Source organism: Hibiscus syriacus, unplaced genomic scaffold (assembly GCF_006381635.1).
Source record: "Hibiscus syriacus cultivar Baekdansim isolate YM2019G1 unplaced genomic scaffold, ASM638163v2 tig00116989_pilon, whole genome shotgun sequence".
NCBI classification, from domain to species: Eukaryota; Viridiplantae; Streptophyta; class Magnoliopsida; order Malvales; family Malvaceae; genus Hibiscus; species Hibiscus syriacus.
In genome coordinates, this window is record NW_024063508.1 from 2,961,183 (window position 1) to 2,980,981 (window position 19,799).

General features: G+C 32.5%; 1 protein-coding gene across 2 annotated transcripts; it reads right to left on the reverse strand.

Annotated features, from left to right (window-relative positions):
- Positions 1-3,375: 3,375 nt before the first annotated feature.
- On the reverse strand, positions 3,376-18,122 carry LOC120193176 (probable chalcone--flavonone isomerase 3). Of its 2 annotated transcripts, XM_039195753.1 has the most exons (6): positions 18,040-18,122; positions 17,854-17,937; positions 16,890-17,045; positions 16,589-16,815; positions 16,306-16,496; positions 3,376-3,387 (listed from the first exon to the last, which is right to left on the reverse strand). In XM_039195753.1, coding segments are annotated over exons 1-5 (630 nt in total). In that variant the 5' UTR covers positions 18,041-18,122; the 3' UTR covers positions 3,376-3,387; positions 16,306-16,334. The 2 variants fall into 2 exon arrangements, with proteins under 2 accessions (XP_039051684.1, XP_039051683.1); XM_039195752.1 differs by lacking the exon at positions 3,376-3,387 and having other exon boundaries at positions 16,223-16,496.
- Between the last annotated feature and the right edge of the window lie 1,677 nt (positions 18,123-19,799).

A 19,799-nucleotide genomic window follows, 5' to 3' on the forward strand; every position in this document is an offset into this window, starting at 1 on the left:
TAAGGACATACCCATGAGAAATGAAATTCTTGTCAGAAGGGTAGTTGTATGAAGTATATCATCGTTTACACAAACAATAGAACAGTTCAAGGACATCACGTCTATTGGTTAGCCAGTAAAGTAAATATGTTGTCATAAGGGAAGGTTCAAAGAAGGACACCTACCTATCCTATAAAATTATCAATCATAGATTATATCAAAACATCAGGTCAAAATGGTTTTGATAAAATGGTCAATTTCATTCATGTGGGGAATTATTGGAAAATTTTGATAATTTTGGAACTTTGAATGAGAAATTGATCCTAACATTTTTGAGGAAAATGTGAAACCAATTGTTGGTTCGTACATTGTAGATGTGCACGATGTGGGTAAATTGAATGTCCAAACCAATCAGTCTCTTTGTGGGCTTGTAGATATTTTAACACAAAGGTGAAATAAAAGGATCAATATTAAAAGGTTCCATTAAGCAAAACAATAATTTTGGAAATTGCTTGATTGTTTGAATCTCATTAATGTTTCATTAGTTCCAAATTTTTCAATTGTTCACAATGTGAATACCCTATAAATATTGTGTAAACCTACTAGGTTAAACACAATTCAAACAACTCAAAAACTATTCAAAATATTTTTCTCTCCTCTAGTTTTCGGTGATAGACAAAGAAAGGAATAGTTTGTGATCTCAGCTGTTGTGGTACAGTACATTGATCATCTTGTTGTTGTATCCTAGAAGACAAACCAACAAAGATCTCAAGCACCAATGAGTGGTCGAAAATCTATCTTAACGAAACGGCGTTGCTGCATGCCTTAACTTGTTTCCATTAAGTTGTTATGATTCCAATCGTTTATTTATTTTACACTCCTTTCAGTTATTTAATAGAATAATTTTTTTCATGTTATTAATCGGGTTTTTTTGTTTTATTCTTGATTTATGTAAACGAACTTTATGATGAGATCCTGTTGTGGAATTAGATTTTATTTGCCGCAACTTTTGTAAATCAGTTATTCAAATAAAATTTTCTTTTTAACGTCTCGGATTGTTACACTTCAAACAATAGTATAACAACAACTTTGGTCACTAAAGTATAATTTTTTTAATTTAATTACTTAGCTTTCAAATTACTCCTAATTAAATCACACTAACTTCCAAATTTATTTTGTCTATTTTTAATTATATATTAATAAAATCAATAATAATAAATGTCATATCACAAAAATTATTATTAAAATAAATTAGAGTGATTAAAATATGAGAAATTTGAAAGTTGAGTGATTAAATTGAAATTTTTTAAAGTTTAGTACCAAAATAGGAGTGAGGAGATAGTTGAGTGATGAATTAAAGAATTTACCCATAAAAATGTAGTGTCGTTAAGTTTTTAACGGCTAGGGATGGTTAAAATATTTGAACCCGACGGGTCCCGACCCGACCAGTCCCTATAGGCAGTGAGTTTTTTATTTTTATTTTTGAGTATCGGTGCAGGGTGAGCTAGGTTATATGGTATATAATTCCAAGGAAGGCGAGGCTGAATTTAAGGTGAAAAAACCAACCCAATCCGACCCGGTATAAATTATTATTATTTCTTTTATATATAATATATATTTAAAATTATAGTAATTTTTATTTTTATATTATTAAAAAATATAATTTAATTATTAAAAATAAAAATTAATATAAATATATTATTTATTTTTTTTAAATATAATAAAAATTATAAAAATATTATTATAAAATATATTATTTAAATTATTTTAAAATATTAATATATTCAGATCGGGTTGGGTTGGGGTTGGAGTTTTAATCTAAAATTTGGGACAGTATCGGAGTGAAAGAAAATCTAAAATTTATTGGGGCGGGGTGAGGTCGGGTTTAGGGAATATATTTTCGGGTTGGGTCAGGCCGGACAAAAAACGACCAGTCCCGTGCCCATCCCTATTAACGACGAGATGCTAAAATGAAACGAAAACTAAACGTTAGGTATGATTTTAAAAAATTGAAAGTTTAACTATTAAAATTGATAGTTTAGATACTAAAAATGTAATTTATCTTAAATTATATAACAAAGATTTTTCATTTAATGCCATATATCTTGAATTGATGTGGTACTACATGCATCAAAAGTTCCCCAATTAATTCCTTTAAAAAATCACATTATCAAATGGTATCAAATAATATTTTTTTTAAATAAACTAAGATGATTATAATGTATTATCTATTTAGAATTTTTCTTAGTCATTGATAATGTACGCATAACGAGACTTAAATCCAGGATTTCTAGAAAGAATAATATTCCCATTAACCACTAATGTCACTTAATAGGGTCTATACCATATGAATTATTTTTTAATATATCAATGAGATTAAAAACTTGTGACCAAAGAACTCCTAGGCTAGTTTTAATGGGGACAAGATTACGCAAAGCTTGAAACGATATCCATAAAAAAGCCATATGGATATTATCCATATGTTGAGGGTTAGGAGCCGATGGAACTGTCCTTTTGCAAGGGATTGCCTAATAGTTCTCCACTTGCAAAGAGACTAACGTCATCTCCCGGATGGAAAAATAGGTTGGTGAGACCATCCTTATCTCAAAATTTTAAATTTTCATATAATTTAAATATTTTTATATTTTATATTAATAATTTACTTTTATCTCCTAAAATTTTATCTTAAAATTTATAAATTTCGTATAATATAAAAATTCGGCGCCAATCTTGATCACTTCATCTCATCTCCCTACAAAATCTTCACTTGATGGGAATAGGGCCATTGAAGACATCATTAGCTTCCAAGGCAAGTGAATAGTAAATTAGTGGCTGATTTCAACCATAAAAAACAACATTTATAGTTGCAGCATAAAAAGTTTGAACCCACTTTGTTACTATGTGCATTTAATTGGAAGCTCTGGGTGTAGGGATACTCTGACCCATATAAGGTAGATAAGTTTGGTGTCTCAAAACCCGATTTTGTGTATATTTTCTATAAGGAAAAAAATCACCTTCCTAACACAACTCATCATTGATGATCAACTTTATTAATTTAAAAGGAAAATGATGACCTAAGATCTACATGTTTTATACCAAAACTTTCTCTTCTTGATAGTCGATATATTATGTCAAAAGATTAAAGATACGCCTAATAATTCATATAGCCTTAAGCGATAGAACTTGAATCGATCATTTAAGTCAAACATACAAGATAATCTCGTAAGAACTTTAGTTCATCAAAACAACAAACAAACCACTAAGACATAAGAAATATGTGAAAATGTAACACCAATGAAATCACTAAATCCACCAAAGGCAAAGAACAAAGAACAAGAAAGAAAATAGAGTAAATGATTAATTGTTTTTAAAACAAATGATAGATGATATCAATAAGGTGGGAAAGATCTCTATTTATAGTTTAATCCCCTTATAATGTATGATAAGATTAGTTTACATCAACGACTAAAATGAAAGTAAAATCCAATATCTGAGAAAACAATATCAAATCACATTAATTAGAATATCTGATTAGAAGATCGATCAATGCATAAACCCTGATTAAATAATCCAATCATCAAGATCAAAGGATAAAAGAAAGGTGAACCATAATTCTTTGGGAATTAAAAGTTGCAAATAAATTCAAACATCTTAGATTTTATTATTTATTAATTAGGATTTTTGTTCGCTTAGAACTTTAATTGGGATTTTAATATTTTTTATTACGTTTTTAGTTTACTATTAATTAGGAATTAAGTGTTTTTAATTTTCTTAAAAGTGAGTATTTTATTTTCGTCATGTTAACTCAAAGTTAGTATTTTATTTTCATTATGTAAAGCTTGAGAGGCGTACAAGTTTAGAATTCAGTATAAACTGGTTTTGTCTTTTCTTTTGTTTTAGGTTTTCAGTTTAATAAAAATATTTTTCTTCTTCATTTTTTTCTTTCTACGCGCCAGGTATGATCTCTACCATGCGTGGGTAAACTTTTTCTTAGTCGATAGTTGAGCTACGACTTGATCCGATCTCGTGAGAATTCCAAAATCCTTTCACATCTTCATATTCTTTCTTGATTTTCGATAGAAAATGAGAGGCAATCGGCCTTTCCTCAAGCATCTCAATACCTTCAATCCAAGAAGCACACATTTGCTTGATCAACATTGAGATCTATAGTTGGGGAAAAGAGTTAGCTTGTAGCCAATTAAATTCCCTAAGAATAAATTTAGTGGTGGTCCACTAAGGGAAACCAAGATCGGGTTTGATGTTCATCGAGACACCATAATCCGAGCATGGGCTTTTCCAGTTCCTAAACCAGCATTAACATTAATATCAATAGTCGATATTAATCCTAACAATGGTTAAATTTCAAGGGTTAGCTTTTGAAATTAGTTCACCTGAGATTAAATCACTAGCCCGAAGAATACGCTCACGTATAATATAAGAAAGGAGACAACAATAACAGAAATCACAACAATCCAAATCAAATCCATAACCTATTTCGGAGACATCCTTGACACTGAGACTTTCTTCGACATTGAAGAAGACTTTGAGAAACTGATTCCAATGGATCAACAGACAATCCGAGAATTAAATGTGGTACCTGCCAAACAACAACCGTTATGCATCGTATTCCCTCATGGAGAAACACTATTTGTGCTTAAAATGGGTCTGATCCATATTTTGCCTACTTACCGTGGACTGCCCAATGAAAGTCCTCACAAGCATTTTACTGAGTTTCATCTGGTTTGCTCTAGCATTAAACCACAGGGAGTATCTGATGATCAAATTAAACTCCATGCTTTCCTATTTTTCGTTAGTTGACTCAGCTAAAGATTGGTTATTTTATTTATCACTTATTTCTATTAATACATGGGTTGATATGACTTGTCTTTTTCTTGACATGTTTTTACTTGTAGCGAAAGTGAGTGAATTAAGAAGGAAAATATTAGGAGTACAACAAATAAATGGAGAATCATTATATGATTACTGGGAAAGATTCAAGAAACTCTACGCTAGCTGCCCACAACATTGACTGTTGGATCAAACACTTCTTCAATACTTTTACGAATGACTACTTCCTTGGAGATAAATATGATTAACGAAACTAGCAAAGGAGCACTCATTTATATGATTCCACATGCGGCCAAAAATATGATTTCAACTATGGCTGTTAACGCTCAACAATTTGGCTCTGCGAATGAACCTACTCGACATGTTCATGAGATAAGTGCAATTTCTTTAGAAAATAAACTTGATAAATTAGTTGATATTGCTCAAACTCTTGTTGTAGGAAAAAAGACTATAGCTAGACTGCAAAAAATGCATAATGCTAGACCATCCCATAGATTGTTGTCCGATGTTACATGAAGAATCTTCCGCACAAGTCAACTCTAAGACCTCCATAGATATAATACAAACCTAACACAAAAACCTATAATCTAGCGTGGAGGGACCATCCAAACTTTAACTATGCGCAAAACCAAAAACCTCCTCAACAACAACCATATCAACCGAGGCCACGTCAACAAAAGCAGTACCAACCGTCAAAGTCCTCACTGAAATCCATCATCAAATTATTAGCACTGTCTCAAAAATAATTTTAGAATATAACTGAAGTTCGCATTCAAGAGCTCAAAAAACAAATGAGTTAATTGGCTCAGACCGTGGAACGAATAGAATCATAAGGAAAACTACCATCTCAAACCGAGGCGAACCCATGAGAAAATGTTAGTGCCATCATCCTTCGTTTTATCACTATTATCGCACCAATTCCTAAGGAAGTTGTCGCATAATGAAATAAACAAAAAGAAGAATCAAGATCCCAGAAAGAAAAGGAAGAAGTCGACACAAAGTCCTAAACGAAAAAAGAAAGATGAGTCACAACCTCCCTTTCTCTCGAGATTAGTAAAATGCGACAAACAAGTTGAGGAGAAAGAGATTCTTGATGTTTTCTGAAAGGTAGAAAGTAATATACTGCTTCTAGAGGTAATCCGAACAGCAGATAGATATGTCAGATTTTTTAAAGTTCTTTGCATGAACAAAAGGAGACTTACCGGCAATGAAAAGGTAAATTTAGGGGAAAATGTCTCAGTCTTTTTCCAATGTACACTGCAACCTAAATTAAAGGACCAATGTATGTTTGATATACCCTGCAAAATCGACGAGGTATGAATTAAACGTGATATATGCGATCTTGGTACTTTAATTAATGTTACGACTCTTTTTATTTACAACTTACTTTTCACTGAGCCCTTGAAGGAAACTATGGTAACAATTAAACTCGCTGATAAATCTATCAATTATCTCGAAGGACTTCTTGAAAACTTTCTTGCTAAGGTAAATGAGTAAATTTTTCTGACAAATTTCTATGTCATCGACATTGAAAATGATTGAACCAATTCTTCCTCCAAAATCCTTCCTGGTCGCCTATTCTTAAGAACGTCTAGCACTAAAGTTGATGTTAGAAGTGGAACTCTCACCATGGTGTTTGACGGTGAAGCGGTGAATTTTGACGTTTATAATGGATGAAACATCCTGACTCTGTGGCTGATGTTAGCTTTGTTGATATAATTAAACCTTCTATGAATGAACATGTTGAACATAATTTTTTCAATGAGTTGTACAAGAATTCAAAGGTTGAAACCAACCTCGCTTCCAACATGGACTCGCAGTCATCAGGCAAAAAGCTAAGTAAGAATTTAAATTTCATGCCTTCTAAATCTAATGTTATTTCATCTATTTTATAGGCATTAAAATTGGAATTAAAGTCGCTTCTGAAACATTTAAAGAAAATAATTTTGGGTGAAGTAGATAATTTATCAATTTCGGATAAACTTCCAAAGCAGAAAAATATCTGAAGAAAAACTTGTAAGAACAACAGAATTTACAAGGATAAAAGGAAAACAAATTATGATTGTAGAATTTCTCGTGAGAAATTTCTTCGATTGAAAAAGCGTATGAAGTGGAGGAATCATCTTTCTTAGAACTTGTAGTCTGAATCAGGTAGTCGAGCTAAAGACGTTAAACAAAAGTGCTTTAATAGGAGGCAACCCATTTTTTTCCTGTTAGCTTAATTTTTATTATTATTTTTCTTTCCATTTTGTTTATTTATTTATTTTATTTCTCTTTGAACTTTTAGGTATCTGGTATTTTTAATCGAACTTAAATGGAGTCGAATCGAGTATTTTTGTTCGAACAATGGAAAATTTTCATCTTGAGGTAATGGAATCACACGAACAACATTGTTTCTCCTTGCTCCACCACCGAAACAAGAGGAATATCTCTATTCCATTTCTTATGCATTAATTTTACATATTGGGACAATATGCTTTAAGTGAGGGGGTATAGAACTTAGAGAACACTTGTATCGAATTATTGCTCGCTTATTTGCATGCTTGAAACTGAGTTACCTTGGTTGATCTGTTGAAATCTCTTGCTATTAATCTTGAATCTTGCTTTGTCTCATTGCTTAGGAGTTTATGATCATGCTTTTATCAGATTTAGGGTACATGATAGTAAAAACGAAATAATTTGTATTTTTCCTTCAAATTTTTTGCTTGATGTTCCATGAATCCGTTGATTAATATGTTTCCTGACTCAATACACATTACCCCTTCTTGTGAGATTTGAGCCTAAACAAGCATACCTTCTTATTCTTGCTTATTTGTTTGATTGAGTGCACCGGATTAATTTTGATATTCTAGAACTTGTGATTAAATACATATCAAGACCACATGTTGAACTTGACGCTTTAAGATGATTAGGGCACTTAGGATTAACTCACTTCTCTACCTAAATTGCCTACCCATATTATATCCACTAGTGAACCAACCTTGAACCTTTACCCTTTTCTTTCACTAGTAGAAAAAACCACTTTAATGACGCGCAATGCGCGTCATCTATGGGTGCGGATGACACACATTTGCCTATCGTTGAAGCCACCGACATGAATTTAAAATGACGCTCAACTGTGTGTCATAAATTTATGACGCGCATTTATGACACGCATTTATAACGCTCATTGCGCGTCATTGAATCCCCCGTCATAAATGAAGACGACACACATTTGTGTGTCATAAATTTATGACATGCATTTATGACTTACATTGTGTGTCATTGAAGAACACATCATTAGAAAAGATGACACACATTCGTGTGTCGTGATTGTATGTCGTAAATTATATATATATATATATATAGTTTTTGTAGATTGACAAATAATCAAACTAAATCACATTTAATGCCTCATAATACTAAATATATATATCATATTATATATAAGCAATCCATTTTCATACAATATATTAACATTAAGTTATCAAAAAATATTGTAATAATATGTAGATACAAAATATCACGGCAGAATAAAGTTTTCCACATAAGATACTCATTCTTTGCGAATATCAAACATGTTGATGTTACGGGAGATGCAACTCCTCTAGCTTCTTCTACAATTTTGAAGTTGCTTCTTCAGAGTCGAGAACTCTTGTAACAAGCTGCGAATTAGCATTGGCTTCAACTGAACTAGTAGGAACATCAGATGCACCAGCTGTTCCCGAACCCTTCCCAAAATTAGAGTTGATCAGCTTTGGTTTCCACTCTTTATTTGAACCAACTGCTGATGAGATATAGGAATTAATACTTTGCATATATTAATCAAGCATCAACTATCTTCAGGTGAGAATATAAAGTAGTCCAAACATTTTTAAAGAGCAAACATTTTCATTTATGGTTATCAAGTCATCACTCATCACTAAGTAATATGGAAAGAACGAAAAAACAAGTAAATTTGTGGTAAAGGTATATTAAGCTTTAAAAGCTTTACTTTTCATTTCTCACAGTTACACTGTTATTTAAGGGGATACTTCTATTTACATATGGGTAATTCATCCATCCGTCTCGGTTATAATGATGATTTTCATTCAAACTTGCAACAAACGTGCTACTGAATTCTATTTCGCTCAGAGGAAAAGGTTATTGATATCTATTTACCAAAATTAGTTATAGATTCTAATGATTATAAAGAGTAACATAGTGGGTATGAACTCTGAACATCCTTAATCAAACAAACAAAGGAGGGCATTCAACTAAACTTTCCTGGTCTAAGTGAATTTAGATAAATCTCATCTCTAACAAATAACGCACATATCTTGATAACTTAAGCATCCATGTACAGTCCAACAAAAAGCCAAAAATTAACTTTTTTTAAAATATCAACATTCACATAGACTGCAATAACTTTCATTATATCAGTATAGGATGGGAGATTGTCGAGTGCAAGCTAGACATGTATCATAAATCTTCACTGGACAGCTAAAGATTCTAAAACCAAATAACTATTTTTTTAAAAACTGATATCCACTTCATTGATGAGGCCAAGTTGGACTATGTAGTTCTAAACTATCCATCTCAACCCCAATATAAGTCACAAAGAGAAAACATTGAACAAATATCAAGGAATGAACACCCTTTTAAAAAATATATATGTTCCAATAAAGAAACAAAGACAATAGATGCATGCTTGCAAAGAAGTAACACAGCTAAAGAAAATGAAGAAACTTAAAGGGAGATTAACATATACCTTCGAATGGCTCTGGTCTGTATCTAGTTGTTCTGTATTTCTGCAATGAAGAGATCAATTAAAGGGTAATCATATCCAAGCCTCTGTGCACACATTTAATATATATATATATATATATATATATATATATATATATATATATATATATATATATATATATATTATTAATAACTAATAGAAAAGTCTATGCACCTGCAAATGACTTTTAACATGATAAATTGTCAAGCCTTCCAACTTTCACAAGCTTCAACACGCCCTTTAGAGTAGCTCCTGTAAGTTGAAAATACCAAACAACTTAAAACATAACATATTTTGGAAAAAGTTTCATGAGAAATGAAAGTAACGCACTTTCACTGCCTCCCAATTGGTTGACAGCTTCAACAAAGGCTTCATGAATTTCTGGTGCCCACCGCATTTGTGATTTTGCTGGGGGGTCCACTAACGCTGTAACTAATATTAAGGCTCATCATAACAGTTGCACTTGCAGCAACAGAGACAATACAAAGACAAGACAATAGGAAACCTTATTATCATCATATGACACATAATATCCATCTGTTTTCTCTTTATCCCAACCCAGCCAAGTCTCACATTAAGCTAAAATCCAAGTGATTTAAAACCAAACAATACGAGAAAGGATATTTGGACCACCAAATGGGTGCATTGAGGATGTAAACTAGTACTGTATTGACCACCTAATCTTTATGTTGCCTCCACAACTTGTCTCCTTGCTTCTGCAAGAAAAAGAGAAACATCGACATGTAATGGCAAAACATGATGAGTTCAATCAAAATTCAAAGTACCCAGACTCGAAATCATACGAGTTTTTATCAAACTCAGATAGCAGTACACTGTAAGAAGTACCCTAAAACAATCAAACCAGAAATAACAAACCTTTAGATAAGCCAGTGACACAAATAACCAGACCAGAAAACGGACCGGGGGATCAAACCGATAAAGGTTCAGAACAAAGAAAGGTAGGGGCAGGGGACATTGATTCAAGGAAACATTCAAACATATCAAATTTTCAAGGAAACAAACATAAGTTCAAAAACGAACAAAAAATCAATCCAGATATAAATAACCTACGACACAAAGCTTTTTAGTTAGCTTAACGGCGGCCTTTAAATTTTCTAAAGTTTCCTGATGAAACTTCGGATCATGCCACGAGAAATCGAACCTAGCCTTTGCAAAAAACAAAAACAAACGAATAAATAAATATTACTTCCAATAACACAGTAGTAAATAAAAAGAAGTGAGTCCAAAAATACAGTACCAGACATTCCAGCTTTAAGACAACCAGAAATAACATCAACAAATCGAGACCTTGGACCTAAAGTTCCCACTATCTTGGTCATTGACGGGAAAAATCTCTATAAAGAATATGAATGAATCAGTTTCCAAATCTACCAGGATGCGATCAAATTCCCTAGAAAACTAAAAACCCTAAACAAATTGACTTGAAAAACAAAAGGGAAACTTACAGCCTTAGATGGCTCTAGGATTGAAACCATCCTGATTGGCTATTCTAAAACGTAATTTTCTTCAAATCTAACATAAACCCAGAAGAATTTATTCAAATCCAAGAAATCCCACAAGTTCCCAGTTCATAAACATTAGAAAATAGCAAATCAAAGTTCTACCACCAAGTGTAAAAAATATGCGTACGAGAGGGGGAATATGGGTGTTATAGATGCATAGATGGATTGAGCTTACGGTGCAAAGTGGATGGAGAAGAGGAAGTAACGGAATTGGAAGGAGCTGGTTGTTCTTTCATCTCCACATCTTGAGTCATTTTTGAGAACCTGAAACAATTTCAAGGTTCAAACTGATTATCAAGGGGGAAGAAGCGGGAAGGATGAAAATAATGGGGGGAATTAAAATACGACTCCTAAAGATGACACATAATTAAAACTATACTCTGTGTTTTTGTAAATTTTTTGGATTATGACTATTAAATATAACACACATTATTGTAAGTCATAAATCATTCAGATTTTAAAAAACATGACAGTTTTTAATGACACACATGTTTTGCAAGTCATAAATGAGTGTGTGTCATCGTTTCTGTGTCATTAAAGGTATATTTTCTTGTAGTGTTTGTTTCACCACATTACAAAACCCGAAACATTTCAATTTTATTTTCACCCTCTCTTGTTACCCTTGTCGAGACATGAGATAGATTTGTTCCACAAACAAAAAATCAAGATAGATTTGTTACCCTTATTGAGACATGAAATCGAACAAAGCGTTCGAACAAAATAAAAAGTAGAAAAAATAGCTGGAAAATATCAAGTAAAATCGAAAAAAAAAATGATTGTTTGATTACTCTTCTTTGAGTGTGTTGGCTTTGTTGAATTCGTGGCTTGAACGCATATATTCTACATAAAACCCAATTTTTTGATCTTATCCCTATCCCAAACTAAGCCATATTACAACCTTATTAAAAGACCCTTTGATTAAATACATCTTGTTCGAACGAGTGGTGGAGACTTGATATTCTTACAAGCCTATGGTAATGTCTTTATTAATCCCGACTTTGAGTGATTTCTTTTACCCTAAACACTTTGAGCGATATTGAGTGAACCCTTGTGAGGTATTGAGTCTTGTTACATTGAAATTGATGGATAATTGGGATATCTTGGCTTTTACTTAAAATTCGTACTAGTTATGTCTATTTGCTTAATTGTTACCTTGTTTCCGATAATCGATGTGATCATTGACTTGTTTGGTTTACTTTGATATATTGTGAGATGAAAGATTGATGATTTGAGATTTTGATAATTAATTAAGGCATGCTTGAGGATAAGCATTGAATAAGTAAGGGGGAATTGATGAGTGTTTTATTTGGTTAATATTTTGTTATTAATTAATCTGTGTTTCCTCTTTTTATAGTGATAATTTGGGTTTTTTATGTTGGAATATGTGCATGATTCTATTTCCAATAAACAACAATTAAAAGGCGCATTAAACAAAATTTCCTATATTTTTTTATGAGAATTCGGTGTCAACTCTTATTAGAAGATCGATCCAAACACAAACTCTGATTAAATAATCCAGTCAACAAGATCAAAGGAGAAAAGCAAGGTGAACCAAAATTCTTTAGGAATTAAAAGTTGCAATTAAATTCAAACATCTTAGATTTTATTATTTATTTAATTAGGATTTGTGTTCGCTTAGACTTCAATTGAGATTTTACTTATTTTTTATCATGTTTTTTAGTTTATTATTAATTAGGAATTAAGTGTTTTTAATTTTCTTAAGAGTTAGTAGTTTATTGTCATTATGTTAACTAAAAGCTATAAATACCCTCTAGGGGTAAAGCTTGAGAGGGGTACAAGTTTAGAATTCAGTATAGAATTGATTTTGGTTTTTCTTTTGTTTTAGGTTTTCAGTTTAATAAAAATATTTTTCTTCTTCATTTTTTTTCTTTCTACACGCCAATCATGGTCTCTACCATGCTTGGCTAAACTTTTTCTTAGCCAATAGGTGAGCTACGACTTGATTTGATCTCGTGAGAATTGCAAAAGCATTTCACATCTTCATATTCTTTCTTGATTTTTGGCAGAAAATGAGAGTCAATCGGCCTTTCTTCAAGCATCTCAATACCTTCAATCCAAGAAGAGCGCATTGGTTTGATCGACATTATGATCTATAGTTAAGAAAAAGAGTAGGCTTGTAGCAAATTGAATTCCCTAAGAACAAACTTAGCGGCATTCTGCTAAGGGAAATCAAGATCGGGTTTGATTCTCATCAAGACACCATAATCTGAGTTCGGGTTTTTCCAGTTCCTAAACGAGCATTAGCATTAATATCGATAGTTGATATTAATCTAAACAATGGCTAAATTTCAAGGATTGACTTTGGAAATTAGTTCATTAGAGAGAAGAGCTGGTTACAAGAGTTGAACCTTGTAAAATGTAACCGACATGTATCAGAAGTAAAATATATTTTTGTAATAGAGACGGATTGCAGCAAAGCAAAGCAGGAGGGCATCTCTCATCTTTATTAACTCTCTTCAATTTTACTTTTTTTATTGGTTTTACTTTAGTTCTATTTTATTTAGTTACGATATTCTACAAGAATCGGACAAAGTTAAGTGATCCATGCAAGCCCAAAACCAAAAACTCTATACAGAACCTCTTTAATGAATAAATATACAAATATCTCGATCCCAAACCCGCGACAGTTATAAGAGGCTGCAACTCCTTACTTAAAACTTAACATGAATTGGAAACTTCCAATATGATCTATATGGCCACCGGTTTCCCGGACATATCCGGATTTGGTGGTCACCTTCATGCTTGCACCATAGGTATAGCACTTTTAGCACCATGAATTCTTCACCACTTGTAGATGTGCCTCTTCCTCTTTTAGTTTAAACGAAAGACCTCCCTTACTGGGTTTTTTTGGGTTATGTTTTTCTCAAACAGTTCATTAAATCAACAGCCCCGGGGATGTGTCAAACCAAACGAGCCACTAACTCTCAGTTGAACCAACCAGACCGGGCAATCTTTAATAATTCTCCTGGGTCTTCATCACTGTTGTTGGCATACGAAAAAGCAACCGAGACTTGTAACTGTATTTTGTACATGAAAAATACAAATATGTAACTGAAACAAAAAAATGAAGAAATTCATTAGCAATACAACTTCAAACAACACTTAATTGATAATATAATACAACAGGGGCTAGGGATGTACAAAACTGGGTACCTGCATTTTTGGTTATCCGAAGTATTGGGTATCCGGTTCTCCGAATAAGTATATTTGTCAGCCCGTGACCTGGTCTGGTCGGGTACCTAGTTATAAAAAAATCGGCCCAAATCCAACCCAACTATTCCGAAAAAAATCATTGGTCGAGTATCCAACCCGACCGAGTAATATTTTTATAGAATTATCCGATTTGTTTAAGTTCAGGTCAGTGGGTCGACGAACCAGATCAATCGAATCCAGTATTTTTTGACACACCTAACTATGCTGCTGGTTGGTTGAACTGTTTTATTTTGATTCCTATAATCATGCTCTTAGTCATAACTCTAGAATGTGAAAATATGTTGATATTTACTTTAAGGTGTTACTTTAATATATATATATATATATATATATATATATATAAAAGATTGTTAGCCATCTCATGTGCATGTAGACGGGCAAATTATGCTTAAATGGACATTAAAGTCAATTTTTTAATCTTTGACTGATGGATGGACGGGTTGAATAATAGGCATGGTTTTCAGAACCGGATCGGTTAGCGAACCGGTCATGCTATCGGTTCACTGGTTTGACCGGTCGGAAGAACCGGACGATGTCATAATTATTTAAAAAATTAAATAAAAATACCAAAAATATTTAATAAAAAATAATTTTTTATATCACAAGTCATATTCAAAGCAAGTCATAACATATATAAATTAAAAACCATAAAATCGAGTGAAACAAAATGATTCAAATTAACTACAACATAATATTTAAGGTAAAATATATTAAATAATAAATATAATTATATAACTATAATTAAAAAATAAATTTGGGATTAAAAAAATCATAACAAAATGATATTGTTTGGTTTGATTTTTTTTTTTTTGAAAAACAATCTCACATGGCTAAGAAACATAGAAGAGCATCCCAAAAGTCTAAAGAGTAAAAATATGAGAACAAAACAATCTTGCATTGCTAAGAAACATAGAAGCGCATCACAACTAACTTCTATAAATAATAAAGGTAATTTGACATTCAAAATCATGGAGCCTTTTGGTGAGCATTGAGTGAACTATTCTTTCACTTTAATCAAGCTCGAATTTTAGGCTTCAATCGAGCTTCTAAATTTTTTTTGAGTTCAAGCCTTTTTGAGTTCAAGTTTCAATATTATATTTCGAGTTTGAGTTGAATTTGATAATTTTTAGCTTGTGAGTTTGAGTTGAGTTGAGCTTACTTTTAAAGTTTTCAAGTTCGAGTCGAGTTCAGCAATACTCGAGTTCGACTTGGCTCGTTTAACAAACGACGTTGTTTAGTTTAATTTTTTTTTTAAAAAAATCCCGGTTTTTTTCGGTTTTCAACCGGTCCGGTTCGAACGGTTCAACGGTTCTGGGCGGTTCACTAATAGCGGTTCAACCGGTTTAGATTGAACCGGACTAAGCAACGGTTTCCGGTTGAACCGGTTGAACTGGCCGATCTGGTCCGGTTTTCAAAATAGAGATAATAGGTGACATATTCAGATTACGGATGAAAATGAAACTTTAATAAAAGGTCATAGACTATAAGTGAAATTTACCTGTAATTAATTGTATACTTTTTTTTTGTTTAATTCGTACATCATTCCTGATCAAATAGTTAATATCGAATATTATAAAAATCTATGGCTTAGATACTATAAAGGGATTGGATACTATACAGGCCTATTGAGACGTTTTATTCTCAATTAATTTTGTTTTATTCGCAATGTTTGTATTTAAATCTATGATCTTGGTTAAGAGTCTAGTGTTTTATCCAACTAAATTAACTTGTTGGTATGAACAGACATGTGAATGTTAGAGGAGCAGACTTATAAAATTCTAGGACGAAAACAGATTATCAATATAAAATATTCTAAAATATATATTAATTCTAGATTAGCATATCTGAAAAAATGAAATCAAAATCTCGCACAATCAAAGGGTGTTCTAGATTAGCAAAACTCCAACCAACTTGCATATCAAATTTATTGGCACAACAAACAGAATGTTCATGAGACAATCTTGTGGGAGAGACCATCAACTTCATAATATGACTGCATAGATTCATTTGCATAGCTCCGACGAGAGGCCATTAGCCAAGGACGAAATGGTAGTTGCAGACACTCCTCTTGTTCCTCCCAAGTACCATTTCTTGATCATCTCAACCACATTTGCATTCTCCACTTTGATTTTCGCTTCCTCCTTTCCCTCGGTCGTAAATGCAATCTGTTCACACGCGCACACACGCACGCGCATTAAAGCATGAATGGTTGGCTGTTTTCGAGGACAAGACCTACTGATATGCCTACAAAACATACCTCAGCAGTGGTTGAATTTGCTGGAAAATGGTATGTGATGACTGAATCCTTCTTGAAGTACTTAGACTGGAAAAATTCAACAACTTTCTCCAAGGCTTCTTCTTCTTCCTCTTCATATTTGTCGTCAGCCGCCAGTCGGTCCCTCACGGCACTCTCCAGCTGCACTCCATATTGGGATCCTTTGATCTCCTTGATCACCACAACTCTCAGAAATTTCTCCAACGGAGCTGCACATTGTGATCAAAGTTGTTTTAAATGACACTTCCTTTTATAATTTTGAGGAATTGATTTGTTGTTGTACCATTAATAAGAGCCTCAAAGAAGTCATCTTCTTCTGCTAGCACGTTTCCAGGCTTACCCTTCCATTGTTGCAAGTGCTTAACAACTTCAGGTTCAAGGTAAACTCCGATCGCTGTGAACTTGATTTGCAGAAAGTGAATCTCAATATCGGTAATTCCTGTTGCAGCCCCCACAAGTGAACGTAGATTGTTGAATCTAAATGTACTAACCTCATGATTTCAAGCAAAGGAAACTATTTTTCATGTTAAGGATTGTAACAACGTAAGCACGATAATAACGAAGGTAAAACAACCACAAAATAAAGAATGTGAAAAAAACCTTTTCCATAAAGAAATCCACGAGGAAAAGATTAGAAAATTAACTACGTCGAAAACGACCGCAAAAAGATTATTGTCAACAAGATTTAGAAATGAGGTCGTTTGGGAAAGCTTATGGGAATGTTTTTGGCCCAAAATTCTGTTTGAAATGCAGAAGCATTCTTAAACAGCTCAATTTCAACAAAAAAAATTACGTTTAAAAAGTAATTATTGATTCAAACCAAGAAGATGGGAAAATGGTGTTTTTGCGTTGAAAAAGCTGTTTGGAGAATCATTTCCAAACGAAACCTAATCTTATACTCTAATTTTTAATATCTAGTTATAAAAATAATTTTCTTATTTATAAAAGAAACTTCTATGGAAAGAAATCTACTCCAGTTGAATTTTCTATTTTTCATTTCCGCATCAACGAAGTAGAGTTTTACGTAGATTGAACTTCTTTGTCCATCACGGCATATTCCCATTTTAAACTCTTTAAGTGACTTTATTTCTAATCATTTCAAAATCGATTAAAAAAATGAAGTCACACAACTCTATCAAGGATCATGTAAGTTAGATCTAAAACAATGAGTTTGGATCCAAAAACTCACCATTTAATTCAGTTAATTCATGTAATCATAGGGAACATAGTATGAAAAAAAGTCTTACCATGACCAAAAAGTGAGAGTGGCTTGGTAGTTGTGATTTGGGAGGGGAAAGGGATCTCATCAACCATTACCATTTCAGTAGTCACTGAAAAAATGCAGAAAACATAAATAGAAATCAGCAAGTCATGTCAATCCAACGAAGAAAAATAGATGGTGAAAATCAAAGAATCATTAAAATTGAACTTACTAGCTATGTTTGCAGAAGGTTGAAGGCAGGCAAGGAAGCAGTGAAAGGGCAAAGCTGGTTGAGTTTCAGAGTGCAATGGGGAATTAAAGAGTGGTTTATGGATTTATACCAGAGCATTAATGGCAGAAACTTAGAACATCGGCATTTGAGCGTGCGATAGCTAACATTTTGCTTCTGTAAGTGTTGGATGGGCAGACGTGGTTGATTGTTAGGTAGGTTAAGAGCTTGTCATTTGACTTGCTGGATCAAAAGGTTTAACAAACTTGTCCGCTTTTGCTGCCTTGGGTTTAGAGGGCATTGGGGCACCCAACGTGATTCAAGTGATAACCACCGTTTACTTTACGTACTCCCTTTGGATGTTAGGGTAAATTACACCATTCATCACTGAACTTTACTTTATCTCCTATTTTACTCAGTGTACTTTAAATTCATTCAATTGTTTTACTTAATTTAGTACAATCAGCATTTTTAGTCAATCAGTCGTTATCTCACTAAACGACGTTATAAATGAGTTGTTATATAGATGTAAAACAACGTCATTTTGGTAAAAATTTTATTTTTCTAAAACAGCATCGTTTTAACGTTGTTAAATATTTAACGATTAAGTGACCAAAAATGTTAATTGTATTAAATTCAATGGAAAACTGAACGAATTTAAAATAAAATGAGTGAAATAAGAGAAATAATAAAAGTCGGTGATAATTGTTGTAGTTTACCCTTGATGTTATTAATACATTTGAATCATCCAAGTTGTTGCCCTCAAGAAACCCTTTTGGCTATGGCTGTGTCAGATAGCCGCTAAAAATGGTGGTCACCTTTGAAATTAGGATAAATTACATATTTAGTCACCCATTTATTTCTACGGTTCTGTTTTAATCACCTGTCATTATAAGATTAACGATGATGTTGACGTGCCACTATGAGATAATTTTATGTTATTATTAAAAAAAGGGTCACGTAAGAAGTTCTGTTTGTTTTTTTAGGATAAACTACGTATTTAGTCATTTACATATTCTCGCGATTCTATTTTGGTTACTCAACTATTTTTAAATCATACTTAACGTTACGTTTTAATCATTTGCCATTAAAAAATAACGATAACATTAGTGTGTCACCATAATATAATGTCATGTCATCATTGATAAAAATAACACATCAATGTTTTCGTTTATTTTTTAATGATGGGTGGCCAAAATGAAAACATAACATAATGTTAGGTATAATTTTAAAAATAGTTGGGTGACCAAAACAGATCTGCAAAAATAGGTGGGTAACCAAAAAAGTAGTTTACTATATTTTCTAACGGTGAATGACCAAAATAAAATAAAACATAACCTTGGTATAGTTTAAAAATTAGATGATCAAAAAGAAACTTCATAACTAAATAGGTGTTTAAATACATAATTTACTCAATTACTTAATACATGAAGGGTAATTATCCGTGAAGGGAAAAACCTAAAAGGAAAAGGAAGATAAGGGAAAGAATATTTGAATGATTGTAATTAAATATCTATTATATACATGTGATCCACATTCATATATTTTGTTTGTTTGTCTTTTTAAGTAAATTTTACCATGTGACATAGTTAGGTAAAAAAAAATAAAGTTTTACATTTTTTCTTACTTCTCCTGTCCGGGAAATTCTACTATACGACAGCCTTAATATACGGTTAAGGAAACACGCTACCGGTTTTGTTATTATTTTTTTAACATTTTCGGTAAAAATTATCTAAAACATTATTATTTCTATCTAAAACATT